The 25,179-nt window shown below is 42.1% G+C and overlaps 1 protein-coding gene across 2 annotated transcripts; it reads left to right on the top strand.

Annotated features, from left to right (window-relative positions):
• The first annotated feature begins 8,815 nt into the window (after window positions 1-8,815).
• Window positions 8,816-24,559, top strand: APTX (aprataxin). 2 transcript variants are annotated; one of them, XM_010840136.1, is made up of 8 exons: window positions 8,816-8,872; window positions 14,824-14,960; window positions 16,286-16,332; window positions 16,567-16,869; window positions 17,480-17,539; window positions 18,418-18,644; window positions 23,338-23,441; window positions 24,281-24,559. In XM_010840136.1, exons 2-8 carry the CDS (start codon window positions 14,828-14,830, stop codon window positions 24,433-24,435), a joined length of 1,029 nt encoding a protein of 342 aa, XP_010838438.1. In that variant the 5' UTR covers window positions 8,816-8,872; window positions 14,824-14,827; the 3' UTR covers window positions 24,436-24,559. The 2 variants fall into 2 exon arrangements, with proteins under 2 accessions (XP_010838438.1, XP_010838437.1); XM_010840135.1 differs by having other exon boundaries at window positions 8,830-9,390.
• The last annotated feature ends 620 nt before the right edge of the window (window positions 24,560-25,179 follow it).

Consider the following 25,179-nt stretch of genomic DNA (forward strand, 5'->3'; position numbering starts at 1 on the left):
GGACAGGGAGGCCTGGTGTGCTGCAATTCATGGGGTTGCAAAGAGTCGGACACGACTGAGCGACTGATCTGATCTGATCTATCCTGTGATAAGTAGATTTTTTACTCTCATTGAAAATATGGTGAAGGAAGAAAGAGTAAATTTAACTAAACTGTGTTATTTTGATATGCAGAGCTGGATCTTTATTAGTGAAGAGTGATAAGGGAGGAGGGTCCCAGGGTTGTCTGAATAGTATAAAGTGTAGACATACAAATTTGTTGTGTATGCATGCATGCTAAGTTGCTTCAGTGGTGTCTGACTCTTTGTGACTCCATGGACTGTAGCCTGCCAGGCTCCTCTGTCTATGGGATTCTCCAGGGAAGAATACTGGAGTGGGTTTCCATGCTGTCATCCATGGGATCTTTCTGACCCAGGGGTCAAACCCACATCTCTTATGTCTCCTGCATTGGCAAATGGGTTCTTTACCACTAGCACTATCTGGGAATCCCAAATTTGTTGTCAAGAGGAGCGAAAAAATCATGGTCAGGAAAATGCCACTGGGCATCCAGTCTGAATTATAGTGAGAAAGACAAAATGGGAGAAATTGCAGCTAAGTCAGTCTCACTGATTTACCTTTGAGGGTAGAAGAGCTCAAAGGTAAGTCAGTGAAAGGTGAATGTGGGCTGGAGCTGAGCTCTCCATACTGACAGTCCCTTAAAGGGAGCGGCTGGGTCTGGTTTGTTGCCTTGTCTGTCTTTAACACCTAACTCACTGCCTAATACAGAGGAGGCACTCCAAGTGGTTGTTGAATGGATGCAGACATTGAGGTTTGAAGAACTTTCAGGTTGTAAACCATTCCCTCTCTTTAATATCCTGGTGTCACAAAATAATCAGAATGACCTTTTAAAAATACATACCATTAAAAAAAAATTTGTCACTCTGGAAATCATTGGTGGTACCAGGGCTCAAAAAGCACTCCTCTGATTAAAATCCCTTGATGGCTTCCCATCCCATCTAAATATCCACATGGCTTCCTTCTTTTAAGTCTGCGCTAAAAAAAAGGGCGGGGGGAGCCTTCCACAATATACAAAATGTCCTCACCACTTTCTATCCTGCTTTTTCTTAAAAAAAAAATTTATTTGGGCTTGCCTGGTGTCTCAGCCATAAAGAATTCCCCTGAAGTGCAGGAGACACAGGAGATGTGGGTTCAATCCCTGGGTTGGGAAGATCCCCTGGAGGAGAACATGGCAACCCACTCTAGCATTCTTGCCTTGAGAATCCCATGGACAGGAGCCTGGTGGGCTGCAGTCCATAGTGTTGCTAAGAGTTGGACATAACTGAAGCAACTCAGCAGGAGCATGAGGGGGCTAGTTGTGGCATGCAGGATCTTTCATTGTGGCATGCAAGGACTCTCTAGTTTCATCACACAGGCTTAGTTTCTCTGTGGCATCTGGTATCTTTGTTCCCTGAACAGGGATTGAACCCATGTTCCCTGCAGTGGAAGGTAGATCTTAACCACTGAACAAACAGGGAAGTCCCTATCCTGCTTTTCTTTATAACGTTTATCCCTACATGACCTGTATTTCTTTTAATGGTCTGCCTTTCCCTACTAGATTGTAAGCTCCTTGAAAGCAGAAGCTTTGTTTTGTTCACTGTGGTATAGGCCCCAACACCTAAAACAATGCCTGACATGTCAAAAGTGCTAAAAAATACTTGTTGAATGAATGAATAATGTACCAAGCCATGGAAGGCTAGGCCTCACTGATTTCCTCCGGCTAGAGGCCAAGACCCTGGAGACTGTGGAATGCAGGTATCTATGTGGGCTTCTACAGCCACGTCCCTCCTACTTGACCAGTGGGAAGAACTCATCTTGACTGTGTCAGGAGCCCAGGCCCTCCTGTTTGGAGTTACTGTTAACTGTCTGTAATTGTGAGGTTGAGGGCCTAGGTAGTGCAGGATTCATATGGCTTGGGAATGGTACCAAGGGCAGGCCTATCAGTCTTTAGGTTAGTTTTTCAGCTTCCAATCAGAGAACCTTGACTGAGTGCGTTCAAAAAATGGAAAGAAAGCCCTTGTGTTGGGTATATGGCTAGGTAAGGAAAAAGTGGTAGATAGGATTATGAGAGAGAGATAATATCTCATTTAAAAGTAGACACATACTGAGTTTAGTCAGGTCTGTGTTTTGAAATATTTTCTATAGTTACATGCAAATGGATTGGAGGAGGCTGAAGTGAATTAGGGAGAAAATAAAGAACATTCCAGAGAAAATAACATGAGCATCTGGGAACACAGTGGAGTATTGCAGTTAGGCCAGGGCTTCATAGGGAATCGCATCCATCTCTCTATAGAGTGCTGGGGAGGAGCGGTGGAAGGGTAGGAAGTTCAGGATTGTTGGTACAAGGCTGGCAATGAAGAGATAGTAGAAGGTAAGCAGGATAAGTTAGAAAGGCTTCCTGTGACTTTCTTCTTAGTGTGAGACATTCACAAGAGACCACCAGGACATCTGCAATTTACGCAAAAGAATTTCTGAATTGATATAAAAGTTCTAACCAGGAACCATATGAATGCTAGTACTTGGGATTACAATGATGATGCTATAAAGTCTTGGAAAGTTAGATTCTTGATAGAGTTAAGCTATGAAATCAACACAGAGTGGGAGAGGTTAACCAGTACAGAAAGTAGGAGTTGAAAACAATAAAGTATAAATTATAGGTGGAAGGTTTTAAAGTAAATTGCAGGGTATAGTTTACAGATACATTAGCATGTTTATACTTTGATGAATAGAACAGAACTTCTCTATTGGTGTGCCAGTTATAGGTGTGACTCTACGAATTTAAAAATATTATCATTATAAACAATCAGAAATTACATTGCTATTTCACCATGAAACCTAATGTCAGGTAATATGTCAGAAACACGGTCAAGTTTCTCATAAAAGTAAAAACAAATTTTATTTGGATATTTAGCCAAAATCAATACTATTTTCTCAAGTAGTCTATTTAAAATTATTACTGCATGTAATTACAAAGAAAATATTTTTTTCCACCAAGTTCCTCGTAGAACTTAAGATGACCCCAATATGCTCTGCATACATAATTTTATCTTTATGCCACGACATCAATAAATTGGAAAGCAGTGGAGTTATTAACTTACCTAAAAAGAGAATACAAAATATCATTAGAAGTATTCATTACTTATTTCTAATAAAATATCATTAGAAAATATTCAGGAAGTGTTTAGGTTGGATTCCCTCAGAGGCAGACACCGAGGCAAGGATTTTCCTGCAGTTTGTTTTGGAGATGATCCCAGGAAGTGCCAGTAGGGGAGTGGAGCCCTGAGACAGGGCTGGGAGGGCAGCAGGACAGGTTAAGGTGCAGCTCACCCCTCTAGACAACTAGGGCAGGAGAGCCTCCTGGAGTCAAGTAGTATATGCTTCAGAGTTGTTTCACCCCACAGGTGTGGAAACAAGTTACGCTTCCACCTCTTTACATCATTCTTACTACTATTCCCAGGGGTGTAAATTCCCTCCCTTCCGGCCTGTGTGCAGTTCAGAGAAGGCTCTCAGGCCAGAGGAAGCCAGCAGGCAGTCGCAGGTATGCACAGTGACAAAATTTTAGATATGTTAAAGATGCAACTACATTTATGGCTCACTAGGTTTTGATGCTTAGAGAAGAATATGTCTTGTCCAGTTGATGCTGCTTCCAAAATAACTCTTAAATCATCCCACTTCTATATTCTTGTCCAGGCTGCCATCCTCCTTTGTGCTACATCAGTAAACTAACTGCTCTCAGCTATTCTCTTCTCATCCTCCCCTCAAATCCATTCTTCCTCACAGCAGCCACAGTGATCTTCATAAAACGAAAATCAAATAATGTCACTCCTAGGGTTTTTTCATTGACTATAGGATGAGCCCACATACAGTTCCTAAATGGTTTACTATCTGACCCCTGCTCAGATCTCACCATTTTCCTTTTACTATCTAGGCTTCAGCTCCACTGGACTTCTGTCATGCCTAAAAGAATGCTAAAGGCCCTTCGGTAGGGCTTTTGTACATGCTCTTTCCTTAGGCTGCTGCTACTGCTGCTGCTAAGTCGCTTCAGTCGTGTCCGGCTCTGTGCAACCCCAGAGACGGCAGCCCACCAGGCTCCCCCGTCCCTGGGATTCTAGCTTATAGTATTCTTCTACCACGTCTTCTCTTGTCTGTTTCATTTTCATCCTTCTGGACTCTATTTAATTGTCCTTTCCTTAGATAGGTCTTTCCTGTGTGTGAGTTCAGTCACTCAGTTGTGTCCAACTTTTTGTGACCCTTTGGATTGTAACAGCCCGCCAGGCTCTTCTGTCCATGGAATTTTTCAGGCAAGAATACATTCCTGACACTCCTCTATAGTCCCTCCTACCATACCTTCTCTCCTGCATCGAACAAACAAACTTTCATAGCTATATTTCCTCTAAGAACTCTGTATTTTTCCTTTTGAGAAAATCTCTGAATTAGATCACTGCAGCCTCCGCAGTTAAGTCCTCTGGCTCCAACTGCCTTTCCCTTAGGCCAGGAGTCTCAAAGTCTGAAAGAAAGAGGGGCCTTCAGGGGGTCAGACAGGTTACAGAAATGAGTGGGTGGAGACAATGGTAACTTGAGAGCACTTTGCAGCTACTCACAATTCCAGTTATTTGTTGCCCAAATTTGCTGCATTTCTTGATTTTTTTTTCCTAAGAGACCAAGAATCCTGATTTTCATTCAAGGTCTTCTAATGTCTAACTGTTGGAATTTAAAAAAGTTACCTCCGCCAAGCGAAATAGCTAAAACAACCTTGGGATTGGGGGAAAGAAAGTTGAAAGTCTTACACCCCCTGATTTAAAAAGTTATTACAAAGCTACAGTAATCAAGACAGGGTGGTACTGGATCAATGGAATACAATAGAAAACCCAGAAATAAACCATTACATGCATGGTCAAACGATTTTTAACAGATATTCCAAAACCATTTAGTGGAGAAAAGACAGTGTTTTCTATAAATGGTGCTGGGAAAACTGGATATCCAAATGCAAAAGGGTGACATTAGATGCTTACTTTACACCATATAAAAAATGAATGCAACCCCACTGCTGAGTGTATACCCTGAGAAAATCATTCTAAAAGACACATGTACTCCAGTGTTCATTGTAGCACTATTTACAATAGCCAGGACATGGAAACAACCTAGATCTCCAACCACAGATGAATGGATAAAGAAGAAGTGGCACATGTATGCAATGGAATATTAATCATAAAAGGAACAAAGTTGAGTCAGTTCTAGTGAGGTGGATGAACCTAGAGCTTGTTATACAGTGAAGTAAGTCAGAAAAACAAATATTATATATTACTGAATATACATGGAATCTATAAAAATGGTACTGATGAACCTGTTTGCAGGGCAGAAAGAGAGATGCAGACATAGAGAACAGACTTGGGGACACACGTCCACAAGATTTGTGGATGGAGAGGGTGGGGCGAATTGAGAGAGTAGCATTGAAACATACATCCAGGACCATGTGTAAAATGGATAGCCAGTGGGAATTTGCTGTATGACACAGGAGGCTCAACCTTGTGCCCTGTGACAACCTAGAAGGGTGGGATGGGATGGGAGGTGGGAGAGAGGTTCAGAAGAGAGGGGACATGTGTATACCCAGAGTTGATGCATTTTGATGTATGGCAGAAACCAACCCAACATTGTAAAGCAATTATCCCCCAATTAAAAATAAATTAATTTAAAAAATGAACTCAAAGCGGATCAAAGACCTAAATGTAAGACCTAAAACTGTAATACACAGGGGGAAAGTTTCCAATAATTTCTTTGCTATAATTCCAAAAGCACAGATGGCAAGAGTAAAAATAGATACATTGGACTACATCAAAATGAAAAACTTCTGTGCAGGGCACAGTTGATAAGAGTGAAAAGGCAACCTATGAAATGGGAAAATATATCTCTAAGTCATATATCTGATAAGGGGTTAACATCCAGAAGATTAAAAGAACTTCTACAGTGCAACAACAACAAAATAACATGATTAAAAATTGGGCAAAAGACTTCAACAGACATTTCTCCAAAGAAGATATACAAATGGCCAAGAAACATATGGAAAGTTGCTCAACATCACTGATCATTAGAGAAATGCAAAATGAAAGCCACAGTGAGTTATTACCTCCCCTCACATCCAAAAAACCCAAATCAGAAAATACAAGCATTGGCAAGAATGTGGAGAAATTGGAAACCTTGTGCTCTGTTGGTGGGAATGTAAAATGGTGCAGCCACTATGGAAAACAGGTGGTTCCTTAAAATATTAAAAACAGAATTTTGAGTCTGCAATCCCACTTTTGGGTATATAGCCAAAAGATCTAAAGGCAAGATCTCAAAGAGATATTTGTATAACGATATTCATAGCAGCATTATTCCTAATAGCCAAAAGGTGGAAGCAGAGGAATAGTGTAGTGTATGCATGCAACGGAATGGTTTTTAGCCTTGAAATGAAGTTTTGACACAAGTGAATTAACTTTGAGAACATTGTGCTAAAAAGTAAGCCAGTCACAAAAAGACAAATACTGTATGATTTCACTTATATGAGGTATGTGGAGTAGTCAGACTCATGGAAACTGAAAGCAGAATGGTGGCTTCCAGGGGTGGGAGTAGGAGTAACTAGGGAGTTGTTTGAATTCCGGTTTTGCAAGATTAAAAAGTTCTAGAAATAGATTTCATTACAATGTGAATGTTCTTTAAAAAAATTTTTTTTTGGCTGCACCATGCAACTCGTGGAATCTTAGTTTCCCAACTCGAGTTCCCTGCATTGCAAGCTCAGAGTCTTATTCACTGGACCACGAGGGTCAGATTAAGAATATTCTTAACACTACTGAACTGTACACTACTTAAAAGTGGTTAATGGTGAGTTTTATGTTATTTGTATTTTGCCACAAGTAAAAATCGAAAAAAATTTTATAAAAGAAAAAACCCCAAAGCCCTGAGCATACTAACAAAACATTTATTGTGGGTTATGGCATGCTGCAGTCCACGGGGTCTCAAAGAGTTGGACACAACTGAGCCACTGAACTGATGGTTTGATGCTTTCGCCATCCATCAGTGAATTTCAAATTTAAGCACCTATTAGGAAAACCTGCTGGATTTGTTAAACATATTGCTGGGCCCTGCCAGCAGTTTCTAAGTCAGTAACCCTAGTGTGAGAACTGAATTTGCATTTCTAATAAGTTCCTAAGTGTTTTGAGGCTACTGCTCTTGATCCAATTATTACACTTTTAGGGCTACTGTATTAGATAATCTGGAGTGGGTTGCCATGCCCTTCTCCAGGGGATCTTCCCTACCCAGGGATCCAACCGTCTCCTGCCTTGGCAGGCGGGTTCTTTATCACTAGCGCCACCTGGGAAGCCCAGCACACACGCAGCACACACATTAGATAATACCACGGGCTTATTTGCTATTATTTTTCTATATATGTGTTTGTGATAAATCTTTGGTTCTGGAGTCCTTGAAAATACCCTTAAGCCGTGCATTTCCTGGGCCAGTAATATGCTATAGAGAAAGGGCTAGACCTAATAGGCTGGACATTTTTGCACAATATATGTTGAATGATCAATTAGAGTAATTCAATCCAATTTTGAATGCAAGACACACATAGGCAGGTCAGGTATTTATAGAAGCAGAGGCTAAGAGAAGCTTAATTCTTTGTGTGAGTGTGGTGCTCAGTCATGCCCAACTCTTTTCTACCCCAAGGACTATAGCCCACCAGGCTCCTCTGTCCATGGGATTTTCCAAGCAAGAATACTGGAGTGGGTTGCAATTTCCTTCTCTAGGGGATCTTCCCAACCAGGGATCAAAGTTGCGTCTTCTGCATTGGCGGGCGGATTCTTTACCACTGTGATGCTTGGAAAGTGCTTAATTCTGAGGGAACAACAAAACTGGTCAGGTCACCAGAACAGCCTCTCTTTACCTGGGACAATGTGAACCACATTCCACTGCCATGAGGCCTGTGCAGTCGCTGAGCTGTTCCCTGTGCTCCCGCACTTCCTGGTGTGACCTTAATATAAACCTGCATCTTTTCTGCTAACAAGGGCAGCTCTCCCTTGTTTCCTGGAAGATCCTCCTATTCTGTTTTGATAGCTGATATCTTCATCCTACCACTAAATCTCTATGTAAGGAAACGATATTCGAAAAGAGACACAGTTTTTCCATTTGCCAGAATGCCTTTGAATTCTTGCAGTTCATGACTCTTAGGGAACATCCTGGAACTGTCATAAAAATCAGTAAACATCTCATTCCAACATCCTGCTTTTCTCCTCCCTGACAGCCCCTCAGCCAGTTCATTCAGTGAAGACAGCATTAAAAAAAAATCTTAGCAGGTTTCTCCACTTCTGGCCCGTTCAGAACTTTCTCACTCAGAAAAGGGGAAAGCCGATTGTAGCTTCAAAAGGGTGCGGGAAAACAATGCCACAAGCAGGTACTGTCTACAGCGGAAACGGTGGCTTTAAAAGTAGTGAGCTTTCCTTATGAAGGGAAAATCAAAATGCTGCATGGCTGCCTAGAAGCGGCCACCGAGAGGATAGCTGCCTGAAGTGTCTCCCAATTCAGAGATTAAGAGGTAATGGCTGGGGAGCGGCTTTCGGATAGAGGGGAACTGGGAGAACTCATCGTTTTTTGGTTAACTGCCAGGAACCAAACTTGGACTGTGGCCCAGTTCGGGAACAAATGGGGCGGGCACTTCCCTATCCGGGCATCTGGCGAGATCCTCAGTCAGTCTTCCGACAGGCACTGGAAACGTCACAGGTTGCGCTCCAGTTTGTCTTGCAACGTCATCCTTCAGCGCCGGAAGTGGAGGAGTAACGTGAGCTTGTCGGCCTCAGCCGTCTCGAGGTAAGGCAGTTGTCGGCCTACCTCGTCTGCCTGCCGTGTTGAGAGCCGTGAGTGTGGGCCTCAATCGAGTCCGCTGCTACCCCTGAGTAATGTTCCCTGAATAACGCTCTCACGGCTCTTTCCCGGCAGGCCAGCAGGCGTTGCTCCATCCTCGGGCTCTAAGGTCCAGGGCTGGCCATTTCCCTCCTGCCGTGTTTCGGCGGCTGGCGGCGCTCGTGTTGGTCTCCACTGCACTTTGCGTTGGTTCTTCTGTGCGCCTGACACCTGAACCTAGCTTAGTCAGAACACAAGCAGAAGAAAGATTAGAGAGTGGGCACTGTCTGACCCAAGGAGGCTTCGCAGCCTGGGGACTTTGTTTTCTCCAGAAACGCTCCTTGAGAGGAACTTGAGGGCCTTCACAGCATCCACAGCTGGCCTTGTAGGAAGACCAGAAGAGTCAAGCCTTTTCTCACGCAGACCAGTGATAGCGGTTCAACAAATCAAGGCGATAATTTCCATGTGGAATTAATGTGGTCCAGGTTTGGAGCCTTTTGAGAATTTGATATATATCGGGAGCCATTAGAACACTGAGGACAGGACTACTCTCTTCAGGGAGACAGAACATTTGTGCCCTGTCACCTTCGTTGCAAGCAGTGTTGTCGGATGATCTTTTAACATTTCCTTATAGCGCCTGTTTTCATCCTACCTTCACTATTAACGAGAGTGGTAATGGTGTTAAATGCTGGTTTTTTGCCAGATGCTGAACTTTTTATATCTTAATTTAGCCCTTGTGACAACAGTGTGGTGTAGAGCCATAATTAATATCGTTTTCCAGCTGAAGAAATGAAGACTTAGCTTAAATAACTGGCCTCAAATTATGCAGTGAGTAGTGGTGGAGGGAAGATTTGAACTCGAGCAGTTGGATTTCAGAGGTCTGGATGTTGTCCACTAATTTATATTGATTGTCTTCAGCTGTTTCTCAAGTGCCCAGACACCCTACTCTGTTGTTATCTGCTATTTTAGGGAGAAAATTGAGTTCATCCGATGTGCTTTCCCTCAAATTTCTACCCTTGCTTTCTCTTCATACACTCGTCAAGGTTGATACCACCTATCTATACCTTTCCTTCAGTATCAGATGATGAGCTGTCTCTTGATCAAAACAAATTTCTTTACCTTTGCTTCTGACCTTTCTTTTATATTTTCACCTATGAAACCTGGCTTTCATTTGTCTTTTCTTCCCTTGTCTTATGTCCCAGTCATGTATAAACAAGGTCAGGTTACTCAGATCCCTGCTCCTTATCCCCCAAGCCAGAAAAAAGTTCCTGGTGATCCATCTTCCTTTAGCTCGCATACAGTAACTCTTCTCCTTATCCAGACTTTTTAAAGAGTATTCGAAATTCTGTATCCAATTCCTCACCTCTCATTCCCTTCTGCGGTCTAGCTTTCAGATCTATTATTCCCCTAAAGTTTTATACAGTAGTCACTAGTGATTTATTATCAAACCAAATATACATTCTTTAATCATTACACTTCCCTGGTGGCTCAGACACGAAAGAATCTGCCTGCAGTGCAGGAGACCAGGGTTTGATTACTAGGTTGGGAAGATCCCCTGGAAAAGGGAATGGCCACCCATTTCAGTATTCTTGCTTGGAGAATTCCATGAACAGAGGAGGCTGCTTGGTCACAATAGGGTCACAAGGAGTCGGACATGACTGAGAGACTAACACTTTCGATCATTACTGGATCCTTTTGCTGAAAACATGGTGATATTTTTACTCTTTATTCCTTTGCTTTTCAAGACAGTACACTAAGCTGATTTATTCAACAAACATTTATTGTGATATTGTGATACAGATGAACACATCAAAGTGCCTCCTTCCCTTGAAGAGCTTACATTTTAGCTTTTTTTCCCCCGAGTGCTTCCCTCACCAGTAATTTCTCCTGTGGATAGTCTTCCCTCCTTATCTAAAATGTTGGGTGCTTCCAAGGCTTGTGACTTTGGCCCACTGTTCTTTTTATGCTGTACGCACTGCTTGAATGAGCACATCAACTAGCATGGCTTTAACTCCTTCATGTATGCTCCCAAATTAAAGTGTCAGCTTAGACCTCTGCTGAGTTTCATTCTCACCTCTGGCTACCCTGCTCGATACCTTTGCCTGCTAGTCCCACAGACTGTTCAAATATTGTCTTCTCTGTACTTACTCTTAGCACATTCATCACTGTCTTGTTGATTTTACCCTCTAAGTATTTCTCAAATCTGTGTTCTTTTTTTCATCTGTATTAATGGCTTACTTTGAACCTTCTTTCACCTGAAGTATGATGGCCTTCTAACTGGTTTCCCTGCCTCTAGATCAATTCCCTGCATAACTATTCTTTACACTACCTACCATCCTCCCCCAAATGATCCTTGAAAACAAATCTGAGTCAAAGTCCTGCTTAGTAATATTTAAGATCATTTAAGATCTTAGTAATATTTAAAGATCTGTCCTTTCGTTCATCCTATCTTTTCTTTCATTAAGCAAATATCTATTGTTTACTAAATTGCAAAATCCATTAGAGCTTCTAAAGTTTGAGCTTCTCAACCCATCACCCAGGGCTCTGCTTCATCTGGACCTGCCTGCATCTCCAGCCTCGTATTGACCTCATACTTTAGGTTGTGGCAGCCCTGAACTGCTTCTTCATGTGTGTGCACTGTCCTGTTCCTTTTGAGTGGAATCTTCTCTTTGATTCCTTCCTCCACTTCCTGCTCCTCAGCTGATTAGGCTGCCCACTTTCACCTAATTAACCAGTTCATACATAAGCCTCATTTTAGGCCCATCTCTTATAGGAAACCTTCCTTGACACCTTTCTCCAAGGCTAGGTTGGGTATTCCAGCTTTGTGCTCCCATAACACCCTTTGCATGCTGTTGCTGCTGCTAAGTCGCTTCAGTCGTGTCCGACTCTGTGTGACCCCAAAGATGGCAGCCCACCAGGCTCCCCCATCCCTGGAATTCTCCAGGCAAGAACAGTGGAGTGGGTTGCCATTTCCTTCTCCAATGCGTGAAAGTGAAGATGCTCAGTCGTATCCGACTGTTAGCGACCCCATGGACTGCAGCTACCAGGCTCCTCCGTCCATGGGATTTTCCAGGCAAGAGTACTGGGTTGCCATTGTCTTCTCCGACCCTTTGCATAGACCAGTCATTATACTTTTCACATTTGTTGCATTTGTTTTTGAATCTCTGTCCTCCACAAGACTCTGAGCATCTCGAAGGCAGGTATGATGTATTATACCTGCATCATATACAGTGAGGCTTTTGCTGTCTTAGAGCTTGCAGTTTATGGTGTTTTACTGGATGGTTTATATTGACAGTTCAGGAACAGCCGTCTTTCTGTGCTCCCCATTTTCTAAAATACTTCGTTCCTACAAGTTGGAACTGTAGGCTGAAATGGATCAAGATACTGCTTAAGGTTAGTTATATAAGCATTGTGTCGTCACTGCTTCAGCCTCTCAAGGAATAGTAAATGGGAGCATTATAACGTCAGAACTTTAGGGAGACTGAAGCATCTGAGTGTGTGTCTGTAGGGCAGGAGGGGGAGTTCCTCTTATCCTGCAAAAGTCAGCTGTGCTCTCAGCTGCCCATTGGATTCCCTCCTGTCCTTGCTCTTCAGCTATTCTCTCTCCAGGGTCCTTTTATTATTCCTGTGAGTCGTCAGTCACCACATGACTTATTTCCCAATGTTTAATGAAAACATGCTTCACTGCTCATTCATCAGTTTCCATCAAGTGCAAACAAAGATCCCTCTGAGCACATAGCATTTAAAAGTGGGGTTTGCCTGTAGCACCATCATCACTTGACACTCTGGGTCAAGGATTTTAGATTTACAGCTGACTCTTCATGCTCTTGCATCAGCTTCTTCACAGAGGAGCTGCCTCTTAGACCTAACACTGGCCCACGTTATGTTAACAGCCTCCTGATGATCGCTGACTAGATTTCTCCACTCCAGCCTGCCTACACACAGCGTCATTTCACCTTGCTGTGCAACTCAGACCCTGGCAGTGGTTTCCTATGGATTGTTAAATCTCATGGCCTAGTTCCTGTTCTTTCAACACCTTTGCCTTTTTTTGGTGACTCTCTGGGGCACTTCCTCCGGGCTGGCCAACTAAGGTCTGCTCGCCCCTTACCCATGGCTTGTCACTGTTGAAATCTGTACTGTCACTTGTGCTTTTTGAAATGGAATGTCCACTCCCACTCCTTTTCTTCCTTATGGTCCCCTTGGCTCTTGACCTTTTCAACTGCACAGTTTCCGAAGCCTTCCCTGACTGATCCAGTTTCTGTGACTGCAAGTTCTCAGCACTCATTTGCTCACTCTGACTAGCATTATCCTATCTTTGTAAATGGTAATGAAACTCTGATGTTTTAAAATGTGGTTTCTTTTCCCTTCCCTCTGGATACAAAGCTTGTGCAGAGGGGCTGATTAAGTGCTGCCTTGCCTGCGAGAGGCATTTCTCGGAGAGAGGACATTAGAGGCTTGAGCATCGGTAAGCTTCTGGAACTGAGGGAAGCATCCCAAAGATCTAGTCCTGTCCCTCTCTGTTCCATGCTCTGCCTCCCTGGGTGATCTCATCCTCTTCTTTCACCCTAAATTCTATGATATATTGATGCCTCGCAAATATATACATTCAATTAAAGGCAAATATTTCCTTTTTGTGTCAGAGCTGGTCATAATTACAGCTTTAACAACCTTTGCTTTTATAAGCCTCTGATTCTTTCTCTTCCTTGAAACACTTTCAGGTTTACTTGAAACTGTGTCTCCCGAATTGCAATTCCTAAGACTCCAAATAAAACACTTTGTAGTCTCAAAAAAAAATTACCTCCCCAGTCCTGTCCCTTCTTTGAGCTTTGTACTGTATATCCCAGCGTGACTCTAGCATCTTCCACAGACAACTTAATCTAATTGTGTTTCAATCTGAAATCATCATATCTTCACTTGTCTTTTATCCCCATATTATGTCTTCTATGTATTCCTCATTTTGGTTAATGAGTATTTCCAAATTAAACATCTTGGTTGGTGTCTCCCTTGTTATTCCCCCAGTGCAGTCAGGAATAAGTCCCCTTCACAGTTTTTCCTGGCTTTTTCCTCTTCATCCTCTTTGTTCAGGCCTCTTCCCTCTCCCAAATTTCTTCTCTTGCTCTTCTACTGATAACTCTATGTGACCATGAAAGTTGTTTTACAAAAGTATCAGCACCTGTAGTAGTGTCACTGCAAGTTGTGTATTGAATAAGGGTGCTATAATCACACTTTAGAAATAGTAGGTTTGTATGTTTATTATGACAATCTTCTGGCAGATGGCAGTACAATGTATTGTTCCAACATCAGTATGTTATGACAGTTAAGGACTAGAAACCTTGATTCCTGTGGAGAACATCCTCTGTTCTTGTGTCCTCAGTTCTCGGTCAGGCAAACTTCTTGTCCTTTAAAACCAAGTGTGAATATACCTTCCCCATGAAGCCTTTTTTTGATACTCCCTACAGGAGTCAGTTGTTCCTTTCCAAGGGCAAAGGCCATATGGCTACTCCCTTCTTATAGTAGACATTGCATTATGTTGTAATAATTGGTATATGAGTCTGCCCTGTTGTACTCTAGGCCCCTGAAGGATAGGGACAGTGTTTCATCATTATTTAATCCTCAGCAGGTAGCTTAGTGTCCAGCATGTAGAGTATGTCAATAAACATAACAAATATTTGATTGCATAACATGATTCAGGCACAGAAGTAAATATTTTACCCACTTTGCCTTCTTTAATCCTCATGACACCTTCATGAGTCCTGTTATTATCACATTTTATAAGTGAGGCAATTCAGACTAGTGAGGTGAAGCCACTTGACTCGAGAATGAGCAGCTGGTAAATGGCATATGTGGTGGTGCTGGGGTGTGGCCCTGGAGGACATGTACTAGTTTTTCCAGTGCTTCTTTTGTGTTTTGTCACTCAGAGTAATGATGCGGGTGTGCTGGTTGGTGAGACAGGACAACCGGCACCAGCGAATCAAACTTCCACATTTGGAAACAGTCATGGTTGGGCGCAGCCCAGAGACCAAGATCGCCGACAAGAAGTGTTCTAGACAGCAAGGTAATTGGTCACAGGATTGTGGAGATTACTGTGTTTGGTTCCTTCAGATAGTGATAATCAAAGATGCACTTTTCCTGAATGCTACTGATGAAAACCTTTTCTGCCCCAAATCAAAACTCAGCAACTGAGCTCTTTTGGCTGATGACAGGGCTCTGTGCACTCCTGATTCCACCCTCTGAAAGTGGGTTCATATTCAGTGTTGGGAGCAGGCAGGTTCCATCCTGTTCTATGCGGTGGTGGAGCTGAGTCCTTGCTCCGCTTTGCCCAGGGAGGTTCCTCGTTGGGCAGGGAGACAGCTGAATTCTGGGATTTCTAGGTTGAAACCATGTCTGAGAAGTGATGGTTTCATCCTTTACACTTTGCCATACACAGAGGGAACTATCATTAAAAGATGATGGCACCTGGCTCTTGGAATGTCTTTTCTGGAATTTAATGAAATGAAAGTCCTTAGGAAGAATCTTTACTGTGTGCCTCATTTTTTTTTTTTAACCTGTAAACTCCAGACGTGCTCACTGCTACCAGGTCTTCCCCCTGCAGTGTGTTCCCCATGACAGGGATTCTTGAGACTTGGAGTCTGCAGCCGTGATTCTAGTTTTCCCCACATGTTAATATAAATGGGCAAAAGATACCGCTTCTTGCTCTCTGTCCCCCTTGTCATGAGAGCAGCTGTAGGGGTGTGTATGTCAGCCCATCCACTGCCTGTTCTCCTTGGAGAGAAGCTAGGATGTCTTTCCTTTGCTCCCTGTCTCTTGCCAGAATTTTTTTTGTTCACATATCTGAACCCAAATGTTTGGTGTTAACTTCTTCCCACACATGCTCAGACTGTTCTGTCCCAGCAGTCCTCTTTCTAGAATAGTTTCTGCACTCCTCCTACCCAAGGCCAGCTGAACTTCAGTTTCCCAGGAATGTATCTTTTACCTCTTTCTCTGTTGAAGGTTTCTGATCATGTCATGTAATAGGATAAGTCTGATTTGATCCTGAGCTATAAGAGCTTGTGAGGGAATTGGGTTCCATTCCCTGATTTCAGAGCCTATGATCCCTAGTGGGTCAAGGGCTCTGAATTAGGGAGACTTGTGAGGATTCAGTGACTCTGCCTTATAGAGATACTAGCAGTGCTTGAGGGAGCATGTACACTGTTGGGTACTGTATGGAAGGACCTGGAGCCCTAGTCCCCTGAATAATGAATGATTTTGCTCATAGGTCTTTGAGGAAAACCCTTGTCACATTGCTTCCTAGAGGGAGGCTTCATTGTCTTGTAGGGATAATAGGGTCAAGTTGCTGGTTCTTCATGGCATTTGGGTTTACCTTTTTTCAATCTCTTTCAGTACAGTTGAAAGCAGAGTGTAACAAAGGATATGTCAAGGTAAAGCAGGTATGTCTATTTGTATCTTGGATTTCCATGTTCTACTTGATGATTGTCTTACACTGTTGACTTTAGAGTGTCTGTGCCAGCCAGTAAAGGCTCCTTGGTCATGTGTGGAAATGACAGAATAACAGAAGTGAATATTAAGCATAGTACTGGGCATGTAGTAAGTGGTGAACATAGGAGTAGCTATATTACTAATGATGTTACTGCTATTATAATTATTTTCTGGTTATTCCATAGGTAGGGGTCAATCCCACCAGCATTGACTCAGTCATAATTGGGAAGGACCAGGAGGTGAAGCTGCAGCCTGGCCAGGTCCTCTACCTGGTGAATGAACTTTATCCGTATATTGTAGAGTTTGAGGAAGAGACAAAGAGCCCTGGCCTGGAGTCACACAGGAAGAGAAAGAGGTCAGGCAGTAGCGATCCTATAGAAAGGGGTGCTGACCCGGAAGCTGAGCCCAGCACAGGACTGGAACCTGGGAGCAACCCTCACCAGCGCTCTGTGCCTCCAAAGAAGGAGAAAGATGCATCCATCAAAAAGGTGAGGGAAGAGTGCTGGCTGGATAGGTGGCATGGAGAGTACATAAAATGTAATGTTGCTTAATTGTTTTGTACGCAGTCAAGCCCAGACACGTGTGAGGGATTATTATGATGAGAGAGTCACTTGTTTATGTCACCAGTCATTGGGATGAATATCCCTTTGTGTACTTTTCTCTTGAATTCCTGAGGTAAGCCACTTGAAGGTAGGGTGAAATGGCACTGTGCTTCACATTGAGCTACTAAAATAGGACAGTCATCTGTCTCTCTATACAAGGTTAACATTGCAACACACTTCATAGATCCTGTGATTCACATCCTGATGTCAAAGTGGAAACTGAGGCTATAGGTGAAGTGGGAGAGGGGAAAGAAGATGCAATTCACATTCTGGTGTGTCCAGCTTCTGTCTAGACATGCAGCTCTGAATATGGGAAGAGAGTGGGAATAGCTTATGGTTTATAAAGGAAAAGATTGAGGTAAAGGGATTAATTTAATTCTTAAAGACTGACCTTATTTCCAAGATTGGTTGGACGTTGCTGACATCCAGTGTTAACTAATGCCAAATTTAGCCATCTTGTTTGCAGTGTACACTGTCTTTTTTTTGTTTGTTTTAGGAATCCTTGGGCCACTGGAGTCAAGGCTTGAAGATTTCTATGGAGGACCCCAAAATGCAGGTCAGAATAAATTTTGGCATCAAAATACTTTTCACATTGTAAATGATCACTCCACAGAGCTACAAATGAAATCCAAGGAGATCAGTCTTTCTGAATGAGATTTGTTTTATTAGGCTGTTTTGTGAGATCAAGTGGCTTGTCTCATTGTCAGTAAGTTACAACTGGAATTCTTTAGAGAGAAAGCTAAGTTTTTCAAATGAGTATCTTCTCTGCATTGTCCCTCCTAAACTTCTGGGTACTATTATGGGATGTTGTGTTAAACTTAGTGTAGTCCCTTTCGACAAAGTGTCAGTTACTGTATGGTGACTATAGACCGTATGTCTACTGTATGGTGACTATATACACTAGTGACAGTGTATAGTCACTGTATGGTGACTATACTGTATGGTGTTATGGCTGCCCTGGGATTAATAGACATCATCCTGGGAGGGGTCTGAGTTCTTAAATGACATCCTGGGATCACAGGGGGCAAGATCTGATAGGGCTTCTTGGAACACATGTGTGTGAGTTGTGTGGTCTGCTGGGCTGGAGTGGAGAAGAGTGCATTTGAATTCAGACCTGGGGGCTTTGCATCAGTTCCTCAGCAACTGTTTTGCAGTGTGCCTCTTTTCTGTGCTCTGTGTGTTGTGGTGACTGAAAACACAGACAGGAGTCAGCTAGGTCTGTGTTGGGATTCTAGACTTCCCACTTGGTAACTATGTGACCTGGCACATGACACAGCTTATCTGAGTCTCTGTGCGCTCATCTGTCAACATTGGGATAAGACCCTCTTCACAGGATTGTGGCAGGAGTTAAGTATGTTAGTGAACCTGACCGTACCTGGCACACACAAGATGTCCAGCTGACGTCTGTTTCCTTCTCTTGTGCCCCTCTGCTAGGTTTACAAAGATGAGCAGGTGGTGGTGATAAAGGATAAATACCCCAAGGCTCGTTTCCACTGGCTGGTCTTACCTTGGGCCTCCATTTCCAGTCTGAAGGCTGTGACCAGAGAACATCTTGAGCTCCTCAGACACATGCATGCTGTTGGAGAGAAAGTGATTGCTGACTTCGCTGGGTCCAGCAAACTCCGCTTCCGATTGGGCTACCATGCCATTCCCAGCATGAGGTAAACCTTGTGGGGAGTGCTGGTGTGTTCTGGTTCCATCTCGGCAGACAGATGAATTCAGCCTGGGTCTGCTGAGTGTGCTGGTCACCCCGAGGTTCAGGGGATTGGGTGGGGTGTTTCCAAGGCAGGTGGGCTGAAACTTGCATGCTTTTGCCTGACTTGCTTGCAAGCCTTAAGTTCCTACTTCTGCTTATAATTTGATAACATACAGTTCTTTGTTCTTCTCAAATGTAAACTCTGAGAGCCTAACTTACAAACCAGATGAAGCAGCTTTATTACCTTCAGTGAAGAACTGTCACTTGACGGTAATAAAGTGACTTTTATCAGATTTTTCAGAAGTATCAATAACCTCTAAATGATTAGGGACCATTGCTTTGAAGGAGACAAGCATCACTGACTTCTTTCATGACAGCTTAGATCTCAGATTTAAGATAAAATGAGAAAAAAAGTGTAGAGACGGTTATCCTTTGGCTCATACCTGGAAGGATTCAGAAAGGAATGATTGATGCTTTTCAAAGAATGCAAGCAAGGCAGATCTTCAATTCTTTTGAGTTAAGCAACAAGATAAGAGGACTAATGGGATTTCTGAGTTTTTATTTTGGGGTGTTTTTCTTGGGGGGGTGTAAAATATACATAATATAAAATTTACTATTTTAACAGTTCAGTTGCATTAAGTAAATTCACATTGTTGTGCAACCATCACCACCATGTATTTCTAGAACCTTTTTTCATCTTCCTTATCTACCCCTCAGATCCCTTTCCCCCAGCCCCTTGCAACCACCATCCTACTTTCTGTTTTCATGAACTTGACTACCCTTCACTTTCACTTCAGGTACCTCATGTAAATGGAATTATATAGTACCCATTGTTTTGTGGCTGGCTTGTTTCACTTAGGATAGTGTCATCAAGGTTCATCCATACTGTAACATGTGTCAATTTCTTTTGTTTTATTTAACCACCCAACATTCTTTACATTTTATTAGGTGGATAATTGTGACTTAGGTTACTGGGCACTTTAACACATGAAATTTTTGTGCTACATTTTTTCCCCATCCATACTCTTTGTTTTAAATCGAGGCATAATTTACATCCAATAAAATGTACAGTAAGATCTTTAGTATAATCAGTCTTGACAAATGTGTATGCCATGTAACTATGACTGTGATCAAGATAAAGAACACAGAACTTTTCTATCATCTCCCAGGAAGTTCTTTTGTGCTTCTTTTTCTTTAATCCTCCCCTTAACCTCCAAGTGCTGTTCTCGTTTTTTTCAGCCTAGATTAGTTTTGTCTGTTCCAGAACATCATATAAATGAAATCATACAATGTCTACTCTTTTTCTGTCTGGCTTTTTTTGGTCAGCGTAATAGATTTTGAGACTCATGCATGATGTTGTGTGTATCATGGATATACTTCATTTTTTTTGTTCTTGTGTAAATACCTAGAAGTGGAATTGCTAGGTCTCAGGGTGGAAGTATGTTGTATCTCATTTAAAAAATATTTTTAAATTGTTAAAACCTTATTCACAACTATAGGGCAGAAAGTCACGCATGATCCTATTCCCCTTATGCTGCATACCTCATGATGACAGCCCTTGACCACAGAACCTTTTTCACATAGCAGTCGTGGTGTCCACACCTTTTTCATATAATGGATGCTGTTGTGCTAAGGAGAATGCTAAAGGCAAGAGCTGCGACTGGTGTGAGTGGGAAGCAAAATGAGCAGTAAGTTGTCAGGCACATATCCTTTTATGATCACTCTTTAGAAGTTTGAATAAGTTAAACCTAGGAAGGAAAAAGTAACAAATATTTTTTCTATTGTAAAAGTAATATATTTTCAATTTAGAAAATATAAAGTATGAAGCAGAACAAAGATCTTCCATAATATCACCACTAATTAAACTCTAGACCTTATTTGAATTTCAGCCATTATTCTTTCCTTTTTTTTTCGCTCCAGGATCCCACATTGCGTTTATTTGTTGTCTCGCCTTAGTCTCCCTGATCTGTGACGATTCCTCCTCCTGTTCTGGTTTTCATGACCTGGACACTTTTGATGAGGACTGGCTAGTTGTTTTATGGGATGGCTCTCAATTACAGTTTGTTTGATGTTTTTTCATGATTAGATTGAGGTTGTTTTTTTTTTTTTTGCCAAAATACCCCAGAAATGATACTGTGTCTTCTCAGTGCATCATATCAAGGAGTGCATGATGTCGATCAAGACAGTTTGTTGCTCCTGATGTTCACCTTGATCACTTTATTAAGGTGGTGTCTGCCAGGTTTTTCTACTCAAAGTTGCTATTTTTCCCTTGTAATTGATCAGTATCTTGGGGGGAGATGTTCTAAGATTATGCTACTAAATTTTTTTCTCCTCAGACTTTGGCCCAGTGACTTTAGCATCTACTGGTGGATCTTTTCTGCAACAGTTATTATGGTAGTGTTTACTTCATGGTAACTTTATGTTTCCCTCCTTCCTTCTAATTTATTAATCAGAATTTTTCTGTGTGGAAGAGTTGTTCTTTCTCCCCCATTATGTATTCTATACATGTATGGACTCAATGGATATTTATTTTATTATATAGGTTTTAATTTAATCTGTCTCTGTTTAGTTTCTTGCTCATATTGTTCCAGTGTTGATCATTGGAAATTCCTTTAGGTTGGTTCCTGTATCACTCTGACATGCCCCAAACATTTTTTGAGCACATCCTTTTTTTCTGGCCCCTTACTTTTTGTAACAAGGTATTCTACGCTTACATTTTTCCTGTTCTAGCTCTGGAATGAACCACTTCTCCAAAGAGCCATAGTTCCTTTTATTGGAGAATGACATAAACCAAGACTAGATCACGAGGTTTCTATAGAGAGAAATGGTTGGTTCCAGAGTGTCCTTGCTTCTAGGTTCTCTCAGCAGATGGAACTAGGAAATAGAAGCATGAATCCAACCCACACAGATACATACATGTCTCTATTTATTTCTCTGTTTACCTACCTGTGCATGTGTATGAAAAACGTGAGTTCATGCTGATACTTCTGATCCAGTCCTGTTCCACAGGTTCATTCTTGTCTTCCCCTTTCCTTTTTTGTGATTTCTTTCTCCAGTAGTGAGAAATTTGGCTCTCATTAGCTACAGTTAATTCACTTATGTATTCATTCCCAGTATAAACATAAAATAGTTGCAGAATTGCTTATCCACACTCACGTGAGAAAGACATTTACTCACTAGAGTACAGTATTTGTATAGCGTTCTTTTTATCTTTACAGAATCAAATCAAAATACTGTTTTCCAAACTTAATTAGGTTAATTATTTTCTTCCTGACCTCCTTCAGTGTAGTTCCCTTTTTATTTGTAATACAGTTAGTTTATTTGTTACTGCTTGTATTCCATTTTAAATTCCCACAAGGTACTGGTTTTGATGATTTATTGGAGGAATGTGAAATATTACTGATTCTGAGTCAAAGCTTTACAGAAAGTCATCCTTCTTGGTTTTACAAATCCTAAAGAGAACTGTTGGTTTTCTACCTCAAACCTGTTTTTCCCTTAAGCTTCTTCATCCCAGCAAGTGGCACCTCCCCAAACCCATATCTAATCCATTAATTGTTCCTGTTGGTTCTGTTCCAAAATATATTTAAAATTGGACTGCTTCTTGTCATCTCCACCTGTATAGCTCTTGTCTGAAACATGATTATTTTTGGTTTGGACTGCTGTGGCAGCCTCCTAACTTCTCTCTATATCCATCTTTCCCCTTCCTACAGTCCTTTTCCACACAGTAGCCAGAGTAATCTTTTAAAGTAACAAGCAGATAATAGCACATGTGTGTGTGCCAAGTCACTTCAGTTGTGTCTGACTCTATGCAACCTCATGGACTGTAGCCCCCCAGGCTCCTCTGTCCATGGGATTCTCCAGGCAAGAATACTGGAGTGGGTTGCCATGCCCTCCTCCAGGGGATCTTTCTGACCTAGGGGTCGAACCCACATCTCTTATGTCTCCTGCCATTGGCAGGTGGCTTCTTTACTACTAGCACCACCTAGGAAGCCCAGATAATAGCACTCCCCTGGTTAAAATCCTTCAGTGGTTCCTCAGTATGATTGGAATAAAATTCAAACCCTCTGTCAACCTATAAGACCCGTTATGATCCAGCTCCTCCCTAGTGCCTGCTCCTTGTTTCCAGCCACTCTGGCCGTTATTTTCTTTCTGCCACTCAGTTGCACCAAGCTCTTTTTCATACCAGGGCCTTCACACGTGGTCTCTCCACTCCCTGAAACTCTTTCAGATCTTTGCTTTCTCAGTTCAAATCTCTGCCTGGGAGAGGTTTTTTGTGAACATCCTAGCTACTTAAGGAGACAGCTTCTACCCCCTAGGCACACTATCCCATCTCCCTGTTTTGTTTTTTCTTAGCATTGTTGCAGTAACATTTTGAATCTTCCTTGTTTATTTGTTTACTTATTATTTATCTCCCTTCATTACAGTATAATTTCTATAAGGAATAGGCCTTTCCCATTTTGTTCACTGCTAAATTCCCAGTGCTAGAACAGTGCTTGGCCCTAGTAGGTACTTCATGAGCAGTAAATATGCTTCAGTGACTAGATGAATGAATGGAGTTAAGTGGAAACACTGTCAATATTTTGCATATTCATACTCTTACTTTTTGGCATTTTGATTATGCTAGCTTTAATTGTAAATATTTGTTTCCTCTCAACTAGCCATGTACACCTCCATGTGATCAGCCAGGATTTTGATTCTCCTTGCCTTAAAAACAAAAAACACTGGAATTCTTTCAATACTGAGTACTTCCTTGAATCACAAGGTAAACAGTATTGTTTAATTTTTACATTTGTTTTAGTTTCTCAGCTGTTCTTATACTTGATTCAGTTGTTTCCCTAAATAATAACTTGGCTTTGAAAACTCATGTACAAGTTTGTGTTGCCTATACAGAGAACCCCATTAACAGAAACTGGATTGTTTTGGATTTTAGTAGGATTGCCACTTTGCTGTGAGCAGCCTTCTTGGGGGATGTAGAATGCTGTTATATCAGAGTCAGAAAAAATCAATGGGGGGCTTAAAAGGTTGTCCAGAGAATTATTGGAGTTCATGGATCTGAAAGCTCTGAATAGTTTTTTCTTTCTTTTGCCAGCAACTGGGAGGAGCTTGGTGGCTGCCTTCTGTCAAGAGTGGCTACTTAATAGGGGAAGCCTGTCTATATGTAGAAAGGAAGAATTTTCCATTGTGTATACTGTGGAACTTAAGTATGCTGGAATGTTAATGATGACATAGGCTAACTAGTGGTAAAGCCCTGTGATAATAAGCCTTTGACATAGTAACATGGATTGCTTAGAATGTATCCTAAAGGAATGTAATTATCTCAGAAATAGATTGCTCAGGGAACTCCCTGATGGTGTAGTGGTTAGAACTCCATGCTTTCACTGCTGAGGGCCCGGGTTCAGTCCCTCATTGGGGAACTAAGATCTCACAAGCTGTGTGGTGCTGCCAAAAAATCAAACAAACGAAACCCATTGCTCAGAATTAGAATCTGACCAAGCATATTTTCCCAACAGTTAATGTAACCTCAGGTTTACTCTATTTAAGGATAATTTTTGTATCTTGACTTTCCAGAGTAGCTGGACTCTGAACATTTTTCCCTTGCAGCTGTGATTGAGATGGTGCAAGAGGCTGGCAGAGTGACCGTCCGAGACGGGATGCCCGAGCTCCTGAAGCTGCCCCTCCGTTGTCACGAGTGCCAGCAGCTGCTGCCTTCCATCCCTCAGCTGAAGGAGCACCTCAGGAAGCACTGGTCCAAGTGATTCTGCGGAGCCTGACCTTCTGCAGCACGTGTACCTTATTGTTCAGAGCAAATTCCTGGCACCTGTTCTGGATTGCATGTGACTTTTCATTTCTTGAATTAAAACATGCGTTTTTTCTTTTTTTTACAAAGCTTGTTGTATTTCTGAGTGGCCACAATATGACGTGACCTGAAATAGTTCAGGAATTAGGAATTAGAGTTTGTCATGGGTGTGTTTTCTGCTGAGGGTGGCAGGGATAGGCCTGGCCCACCATCTCCAGGAGTCACGTCAGGTCTGACTAATGGGGGACAAAGCCTTGTTCAAACTGACCAAACACAGGATACGGAAGCAGAGAGCTGCTTATAAAGTCCTGTTCTTTACATTTATTCTCTCTCCTCAGAGGTAGGTGGTGCCATTTTATCAGAGCAGACGTAATGATTTCTTGTTTACCCTGAAGGCACTGATTGTTCTCTGATCCTAATCTGGTCTGTAATATTCTCCCTCTTTCCCTCTTTCATAGGGGAGACTTCGTTTCTTCTGTCCCCTTCATTCCTTCCCATCATCCAAATGCTTCTTTCTCAGGAAGCCTGTCTTATCAGTTCTCCTTCACTCTGAGCAAACAGCTGGTGACAAGGTACAGGGATGGAATTTTCTTCTAATGTCAGGAGTACTTGGATGGTAAAGAAATACTCAGCAATATGTTTGTTCCATTTCAGGGGTCAAGTCTTCTTGGTTGGCCTGCTTGGATCTGTTGTCTGATTAGGT

Source organism: Bison bison, unplaced genomic scaffold, assembly GCF_000754665.1.
Source record: "Bison bison bison isolate TAMUID 2011002044 unplaced genomic scaffold, Bison_UMD1.0 scf7180017864141, whole genome shotgun sequence".
In the NCBI taxonomy this organism is placed as follows: domain Eukaryota; kingdom Metazoa; phylum Chordata; class Mammalia; order Artiodactyla; family Bovidae; genus Bison; species Bison bison.

Coding starts and splice junctions, on each gene's coding strand:
- APTX (XM_010840135.1), top strand. Junction 14,961..16,285: donor GAAGTGTTCTAGACAGCAAG/GTAATTGGTCAC, acceptor AATCTCTTTCAG/TACAGTTGAAAGCAGAGTGT. Junction 16,870..17,479: donor AAGATGCATCCATCAAAAAG/GTGAGGGAAGAG, acceptor TGTTTGTTTTAG/GAATCCTTGGGCCACTGGAG.